Below are 9,261 nucleotides of genomic sequence, written 5' to 3'. Positions count from 1 at the left end.
TAGTCGGGAGTGGTGCTGACTGAAAACAGATGATTTGGAGCGATTCGCGCGCCATCTGTTGGTCATTCTAAGGACTTATTGAACTACCCTCGTATATATGGATCCTCACGCACCCAAGCGCAACTCGTTGAGTCACATGTCCCACATGTCTAACATGTCCAATGTCGATCTTGTCAAAAGGTAACAGATGAGACGGGTCGGCTTTTAGTGTGTTTTGATTTTATTTTTAAAAACAATGTAATCGCATTTCAAGTGGGTCAAGGTAAATTTAATTTAACAGTGTTATTAAAATTGCAGAAGACTAAAGTGCGAATTGTGTTCAAATGTGGTAAAATCGCTCACGCAATTTTGATAGTTTACAGGTTATATTGTTATTTTCTTTCTGACCAGCCCATATTTTCTCTGCTAAATATTTATGTTTTACAGGTTATCAGTGTTTACTGACTCTATATAAATCAAGTTTATTCTAATTTTAGGTCTCTGTCTTGATGCCAAAATCTGCTAAGATGATATTTCTTCTTTTACAGGATTTCAGGTTCAGAGGGTCAACTTTCAATTTATTTAAATTGCAATGGCACCTTAACGAAATACCAGATTAAAAAAAATCGAAAACTGCTTTTGCTGAAAAGTTGTTAAGCTTTATTGAAAATTAAAATACCATTGATTTTTTGAGTAAAAAGTTATCTGGCGGTGCCGCTATGAAGTTAAACATGCTAATTAATAGAACTCGTGTTTGATTTATAATTTTTAAGTGAGCAAAAATGAATCTTTTTTAAATTTAGGTAAATTTTATTTAAAAAATTATGTTTTGCTTTATACTTTTATGCATGGCAAGTAAGGGGCTGTGCCTAAATCACAAAAACTTTTATTCTGAAATTCTGAAGAACGCGCCCTCCCTTGTTACGGTTCAAAAGTTTTGACCGCTCTTATTTCCTATAATTTTGGCCGACTACATTTTTCTTGTGAATTTAGCGAATTAGGTAGGGAAGGATTTGATAAAATTGTACTGTTTGTCATGAATGGACAAAGTAGTTCAACTTTCAAACAAAGAAAGATTTTCATTTCAAAGAAACAACAGGTGAATTTAATCAAAAAGACAAATTATAAAAAAAAGAGTTCAATCCTCAACTAAAACAGATTCATTTTTAACGAAAAACTTGAATTTTTTAACAAAAAAAATATCAATTTTCTAACAAAATACACGAGTTTTACACAAATTACATAAATTTTCAACAAAATAGTTTAATTGAAAAACTAAAAATGATCAATCAGTTGAATTCCCTACCAAATTGTACAATTTTTAAGCCAAAAAGACATTAAAGGACCTCCGATTTCACGCCAGTAAACTGGCTTCGATGTGACAAAAAAAATTCTTTGTGAAATTTATGGATTCTCCCTACAATCCTAAAACGAATAAAACGTTGTACATGTTAATAGAAAAGAAGATCGATCCCCCAGATAGTTGTCAAGAGTATCCGGTGAATCTTCTTGGTCACGCAAGTTCGTTAAAATTAATTTTATACAACAGAATATACTAATGTACTATATTTTAAGGCTCTATACTAACTATATAATGCTAAGGAATAAGATATGGATAATAAACAAAAAAGTAAAAAAAAACGTAGCCACATATGTAAAATTTGGATCCTGATTCATATTTGGTGCTTTTGCCTAGAGTTATGAAAATGGCCAAAAATTTGAGTCTGCTTTCACCGAATAAACGCGCCAATCCTCATTCATTTTAGTGTTTACTTTTCAAGAAACATTTGCAGAACCCAACGAGAGATTGCAGCTACTACTAGAAGACGAAAGCAGACTTACATATAGCAGTGAGCCTGACATCACCAGACAAGACAAGGGGAAGCTTGTAATGGAAAAATTAAAATGTAAAGAAACTTCTCTTGAATTTATGGAAATAATGAACGTTCCAAAACTTGGTCAGAGCATTGCTAATAAACGTACGGAAGGTATTAATGATATTCTATAATTAATATTTATATTATTGATGTGAAAATATACATTTTTATAATAAAAACTTTTTTAACTCTATCATACTGTTGCAGACAAAGAAGATAATACTGATAAATTTGTTTCTAAGAAAGACGATCCTGATTTAATTGTTACTAACCTTAGTAGATGAAGAACGAAACCACAATTTGTAATGGAGAGCGAAAATAATGATCAGTGTCGCGACACAAGGAAGAGGAGTCAATCCACCAAATGTACTGTAGACCGTAAATATTTTGTATAAATTTTTTATGTTCCTTCATCTGCTAATTAAATTGCTTACAAAAATATTAAGAGTATACGTATATAATAAATTTATTATTTATTTGCAGCGAGTCATGTACCTTGCAAAAAGCGTTTGTACGAATCCAGAAATGAATCTTGGTCTGAGGACAGTAGTAACTTCAGTGAAAACGAAAGTGAGGAGTTTCCAAAAGAGGATCCAACATTACTTAAAAGTTTAGGAAGGAACCAAACGAAACGTATATATTTCTTTCTAATATTAAATACTTATGTATATGTTCCTCAAAATATGTCTTTTGTACTCCTTGCGAATAAGGAAGACTTAGATCCCTAATTCCTTTTATGTTTTTATACAGGAAATGAAAACCTTGCAACAGCGAAGGATTTTTGCACTAGACGTTCGCATGTGATCGAGAGTAATAGCTTTGAAGAAGAGCCACTTTTAGAATTCAGTTCAATGAGAGATAAAAGTATATCTTTTATTTCAGCGAAAATTTTGTCATATAATTTTGCAGGGTCACTGTTTTAATTAAAGAAAAAAATTCCCCGTTTTTTCCCGGTTCGCAAATTAAAGCACTTAAGGTGGAACTTTTCAATTTTAAACTTATAAAATTGAAGTTAAAAGTTTTTAAATTTAAAAATGTTGTATACAAACCCTCAATAATTTACACCTATAAAATGGAAGCTACTAACACCTTTCAACTAAAAATTTTCAAAATAAATGCAGTTAAACTGCCAAATTTAAAATTTTAAAATTTTCTAAACCTTGTAGTTCAAATAATCAGATTCAGTTCCCAGAATATAAATCTAAGTTATACTGCACCATGCTCTAAATTTTAATAATCAATTAATTAATTTAAACAATTTTAAAATTATATCATTTTAAGCAATTTTATTCTAGAAACATTAAAAATTGAATGGTTACAGTTTATTTTTATAAACTGAACATTTCTTAAGTTAAAATTTAAATTATTTTTGCTTTAAATTGATTTAAAATCCTTAAAATTCTTCAAACTTTTATTTGAAAATCTTAAAAAACTGCATGATGTTTTACATTTTTTTTCAAATTTAAATAGTTTTGAAAATTGTTTTCAAAACATGTAAACATCCTTTAAAATGATTCCAATTTTTCCCACAATTTTTCCTGAACATTAAAAAACTTTTCAAAATAAAAAATCATTTTCAATTTTCCTAGGAATCTCAAGGAAACGTTTTTTCTTCTTCTGAAGCCTTTCAAAATTCTTGAAAAGCTTCTAAATTTTGTTTCGAAATCTGCCAAAATATGTGTTTTGTTTTAAATCAGGCCGTGGGCTATTTCCACCGAAATTTCGGTACGAATAGCCGGATTTTGTCGCCACACGCAGACCCCTGGTTTAAATTATTTAAAATAATTTCAAATTTTTCATTTTTCCAAAAATTCTAAATGTGAATAAAAAGGTTATGATCCAAAATCTTCGATCTTAGACCATATACTATTAATAATTAATTATATCAAGTGCAATTTTTCAAAGTCTGATGCAACAATTGCTTAAAAAATTTGAGGAAACAATACCGTTACCCCATTGAAAAATCTTTTGGCTGTGGTCAGTCTCAGACTAGACCATCTAGGATCTAATCTGGCGCAGATTAGACGGTCTTGTCTGGGACTGGCCAATAGACGATTTAGGCAGCCTATTTCTACTATTTTTTCTTCGTGTAACTTTTTGATTTTTAGTGTTTTTGGTCCAGTTCAGAACGATTGAGAATTAAATGAATTGCAATTTTTAAGAACTTAAAAATTTTATGGTGTATTTTGATGGTATGAATGGCGGACCAGTCCCAGATCTGGGCCAGACTAGTCTGCCAAGAAAATAGCTAAAAATAAATAAATATTGTATGTTATGAATTGCTGACCAGTCAGAGATCTGGTCCAGTTTTGACTGTCATTACTAGACGGTCTAGACGTCGCCAGATCTGACATGAGACAGCCAGAAGATTTTTCCACTAGGGTAGGTTTCCAGAAAAAAATGTCTGAACTTATATTTGGAAAGCTCAAGCAAAAAGAAAATTTTATATATTTTTATTTAAATTTGTCATACAGCGAACCGTTTTCAACTTATAGCGTTATAAGCAATTGAAGTTGCTATACAATTAATATAATTTTTGATAGATACCTCAGTATTTGTGAAAAAGGCTGTTTTTTAAAATTATTTCATAAACAACATTTTTATTTTAATCAAAAAATTTCTTTTTCCTGTGCTTTTTCTTGTGCGGATTTTATTTCAATAATTCTTGTTTGCTATATTTATTATGTTATAGTGTACATTTTATTATTACCTGAGAATATATGCAATTACGTATTGTAATTTCCTAATTTTTTTATTCCAATGTTACGATTTTCTGCATTCACTTCTGTAATTTTTGTTTAAGTCTAAACCGTGATTCTGTTTAGAAGCTAGCTAAAATCTGGGCAGTCTTCATATATATTAAAAAAATATATATTCTAATATCATAAATAGTGCCAAGACTGGTACTAGACAGCAGAAATGGTTGAATCAAACACGAGGAAGAACTATACAGGGCCAGTGTAGCGCTAGGCTAGTATTGCGTGAATAGATTTGCTTGAGAAGAACTATACGGGATTCAGCATGCTTCAAGCTTGCCACGAAGTTTTTCTATACAGGGTGTATCTCTCAAATTAGGACCTTGTTTTTAGGTAATCTTATTCCCAAATAACCTGAATACAACGATTTCTCGGCGAATCGCCACAACTTTTTTTTCCTAATCGGCTGAGAGATCATATCAGCAATTTAGCTTGTATTTTTTTTTGTTTTTAGTAGGTGTCTTAAAACCCTGAAAACGGATTAAATTGATACAATAAACAATTTCTTAGAGAGGTTTTATTTAGGAAAAATATTTCCCTTTAGCTAGAGATGGCTTGTGTTGAGCTTGTGACAGTCAATGGGAAACCACTGGAATTGATGAATGCCGGTGGTTTCCGTAAAATTGTGGACCCTAATTATTCGTGCCCTTCCGCGAGATGATAGGCTTAGGATCAGCGCTGATAATACTAGGAAATTAGTTATTCAGGAAGCAAAACAAATAAGGGAAAGGATTAAACAGGAAATGAAAGTAAGATATCTTCCGAATTCCGTAAAAAATTAAATTTAGTTTAATTAAATTAAATTTCACGGGCAGTGGAAGAGTATTCCCGTTAACACTTTGTTATAAGTTTATGATATAGCCCAGTCTTAATAGTTTGACAGAACTATTCTGTCCCTTCCTTTTATTTCCGATCAGCGCCCCGTCAGAAATAGGGAAAAATATCCGGGGCCCTTCCAAATCCCGATTGAAATTTCCACATGGGTATAATAGGCATTTATTTATGGACATCAATGCTCAGTAGATAAATAATGATACATTGATACTGCGATCGCTAGCAGTCAAAGAATTAGTATACGGAGACACTTTTGATATCAATATTTGATTCATTCTATATGTATAATTAAAATAAAATGTAAGAATTTAGGGATAATCGGGGTACTGCTATAAATATTCCAACTATGATAAGAGATGATGATATTTCTTTATGTATTATTATAAACTTGAGCGAGCAAGAATTAGTATTAACGTTTAGAAAAAGTCTTATTTACTGCATTAAAATGGTGAGTGTGAAAAAGTGATAATGGCCAATAACAAGTTTTGTAAAACTTTTAGTCAAAAATCAGAACTTTAAGTAATATAAGTTGTAAGAAATTTAAGACATTTTGGTATTCTTAAATAAGAATGTGTATTGACATGAGTACCACTAGTGATATCTGCAACAGGGATTTGCGAGAATTCTAAAAGACTATACTAAAAAACGCCCGAAGGTTTCCGAGCTATTCCATTTATAGTCGAACTCACGGCGATCACACCATCTGACCGACTGTACTGGGCTCATGACTTGGGATTCCCCGCCAAATCTCTTCAATCATGCTTGCGTTTGTAGGACAAAAAATGTCCGTAACTAGTGAAATTTAATTTAAAGTTTAAACTAATTTTAATTTGGACATTTTTTATTTAAACTCTCAATAATTGACACATATAAAATAGAAGCTTTTAACACTTTTCAATTAAGTGCAATTAAACTGCAGAACCTAAACCTTCACACTTTGAAAAATTGAATTGTACAAAGATCTCTGGTTAATAAATATGAATCCGCCCTATCGTTTTAAATTCTCTAAATTAACACTTATCCTCAACTTCAACTCGCATTGATACAAGTGTGAAGAAATGAAACATGTCTATCTACCAACTCAATAAAAACATTTTTAAAAAAAGTTTCCTTGGAAAATATAGATTGCAACGAATTTAGATCAATTAAAATATATAAGTTAAGACTGATTCACATAGTCTTATTGATAAATCCATTTAGTCAGTTGGTTATAAAGAATAAAACATCTTATTTGTATTTTTAATCAAAAATAAATTAATATCTTTTAAATTAATTACAAAAAACAAAACAAAAATAAATACGATCGACCCTAATGTTAATCAAAAAATCGTCCTCACTGTTAAGATAGCTGAGTCAATTAAAAAAGGATATCTTCCAAAAAAACAGCAAAGATATCATCATATCAAATGAGAGAAATCATATCAAATGAGTCCATCTTCCTATTTAAAAAAACTTTAAAAAACGAATTTCCTTCCTTCCAGTTCTATAACAATCATAAAAATAAAAAAATCCCTCTTTTAAAATCAGAAAGAATCGAAAATCAAAACTTCCTCTCCTCCGACTCAATGACAATATATATTTTTTTAATATCTTCTTCTAATTTAAAAAAAAAACAAAAATGAAAAATTCTTTCTTCAAATACAATAGAAATCTTAAAAATAAAAAATGGCCTCTTCCAATTAAAGAAAAATCTGTATCACTTTCAACTCAATAAAAACTTTAAAAATATAAAATGTACTACCAATTTAACAAAAATTAGAATTTTTGTATATTTTTTAATTATCCTCTTTTAATTCAGACAAAAAACGAAAATAAAAATTCTTTCTTCAATCACAATAAAAATCTTAAAAATAAAAATTTGCCTCTTCTAATTAAAAAAACGGTATCTCTTTCAACTCAATAAAAGATTTCCAAATATTAAATGTATTGCCAATTTAACAAAAATTAGAAGTTTATCACTTTAAGGTTGATAAAAATGTTAAAAATACAATACTTTACATTTTTCCACACAATAAAAATGTCAACCTAAAAAAGTCCCTCTCGCAATTCCAAAGAAATTAAATACCAAAATTAATTTGATTTTTCTCAATTCTCGTCCTTTCAAATTAATAATTTTCAATTGTTGCTTAACGTTGTAATAACAATTGTGAAGTTAAAAGTTTAAATGTCATACTCTGACATTTTTACCATTCAAGGCTTTCTATTTCAAACGATTCAGTTTCAAATTGTTTACTTTTGAATATTTGATGTATAATTGGTCATTCAGATATTTTTTTAATTAAAGATTTTCGAACTGAATGGGTAAAAATTTAATATTTTCGACTAAAACAATATTTAAAAAGGATTTTAAATAAAATAAATCGTTTAATTAATTAATGTATTAATTTTAAGTTATTTTTATATTAAAATTATGCTATAAAGTTTGAATCAGCACATTTCGATTTTCTTAATTATTGGGGCTTTTGTATTGAAAAAGTTAAATTTTTAACGTCAAAATCTGTAAATTGTGTAATTTAAAACCGATTTAGAATCATGTTGTAAAATAATTTTTGTACAATTTTTAAAACACGAAATACCGTTTAGTTTTGAAAAAAATTAATTAATGTTTATTTTTTTATCTTTAAATCCTTTAAATTAAACATTTACGTTTAAATATGACGACATAAAATCAAATAATTATCAAGTAAAAATTTTTGACATAAAAAATCAAAAAGTGAGCGCATTGGAAACATGTTTGAGACAACTTTTTTTCAAGGTTCGAACATTCTCTGTGCGGATACACATTTAGAAAAATCTGCACGAGGTTTAATATACATGTATGTGAAGCAAATATGCACTATCGCTACTGAAATGTAACATGCATTGGTTTAGTGAATTTAAAATACATGTGTATTTGATTTAATATACAGGTCAGTATAGCAATGTGCGTGAAAACTCAACGTGCTTCAATTTCTTTAAATCTTATCAAATATTCTAAATTAAATTTATAATCTAGAATTTATCGACTGAATTATTATTCATTATGAAAGTGCAATGTACGGGTAAACCTTTTTCCTAATTTCGCCCTGAATAGTCAAAATTTAAGGTGAAGACAGTTAATTGTAGGTTAGGCCTGTTATTTATTTGATTAATTGAACTTTTTCACTGGAAATCCAAATGTATTTTTAGTTAACAGAAAGAAGGTATCATTTTTTATTATTTACAGTCGAAAATTACTGCTAAACTGATTTTGAATTTGTGAAAAATGGAATTATCTGATTTTTCTTGTAAGTGATTAACATGAATGTGTTTGAAATTTATTATAGTCGCTCTTAATGGCGATTCCATATGCTTGATATATTAATTTTAATACACATGGGCATATTATATTTAATATTATTTTTAACAGTCTATATACAGTATTCAAAAAGACGAACAATTTATCCTAATGATGGTTCGAAACTTCAAGCACATGCAAAATACGAAAAAAGACGAGAAGACAGAAATTGTGCATTTGAAAAAGATGTATAAATTTGTTAATAATCGCTTTTGAATAGGGTGCGTAGTTTTTATTTTAATCGTGAAAAACATAATAATAAAGGGGAAAAAATATAATAAAATCCGCTTGCTGCGTGGGAAAATTCTCATCACAACTTTCGTCTTTTAATTTCATTGCTTCTCTCGTGTGTGGGGTTTCAGAAAAATTAATTTTTTTATGCCTAAAAAAATGGCAAGTCGGAAATTGTACTTTTTCATTCAACAATTTCACAGCCATTTGAAAGATTTCGAGATCTCTAAATGTATTTTCAATGTGTGTGTGTGTGTGGGGGGGGGGG

At 29.3% G+C, this 9,261-nt stretch overlaps 2 protein-coding genes across 4 annotated transcripts in view; one reads left to right on the top strand and one right to left on the bottom strand.

Annotated features, from left to right (window-relative positions):
- Positions 1-2,912, top strand: part of LOC117174781 — a 386,591-nt gene extending 383,679 nt beyond the window's left edge. The window contains exons 1-6 of one of the 3 annotated variants that reach the window (XM_033364146.1): positions 695-751; positions 1,438-1,500; positions 1,761-1,967; positions 2,064-2,234; positions 2,340-2,489; positions 2,607-2,912. In XM_033364146.1, coding sequence (XP_033220037.1) covers positions 2,162-2,234; positions 2,340-2,489; positions 2,607-2,779 — 396 coding nt within the window. In that variant the 5' untranslated portion in view covers positions 695-751; positions 1,438-1,500; positions 1,761-1,967; positions 2,064-2,161 and the 3' untranslated portion in view covers positions 2,780-2,912. Of the gene's footprint in view, positions 1-694; positions 752-1,437; positions 1,501-1,760; positions 1,968-2,063; positions 2,235-2,339; positions 2,490-2,606 lie in introns of those variants that run through there. The other 2 variants (XM_033364147.1, XM_033364148.1) reach the window with 2 other exon arrangements.
- Positions 1-9,261, bottom strand: part of LOC117175537 — a 458,677-nt gene that overhangs the window by 224,173 nt on the left and 225,243 nt on the right. The window lies entirely within an intron of this gene.

The sequence above is a fragment of the Belonocnema kinseyi genome, chromosome 6 (genome assembly GCF_010883055.1).
Source record: "Belonocnema kinseyi isolate 2016_QV_RU_SX_M_011 chromosome 6, B_treatae_v1, whole genome shotgun sequence".
Taxonomy (NCBI): Eukaryota; Metazoa; Arthropoda; class Insecta; order Hymenoptera; family Cynipidae; genus Belonocnema; species Belonocnema kinseyi.
Note: the sequence above shows the minus strand (reverse complement) of the source record. Positions and strands in the feature narration are given on the sequence as shown.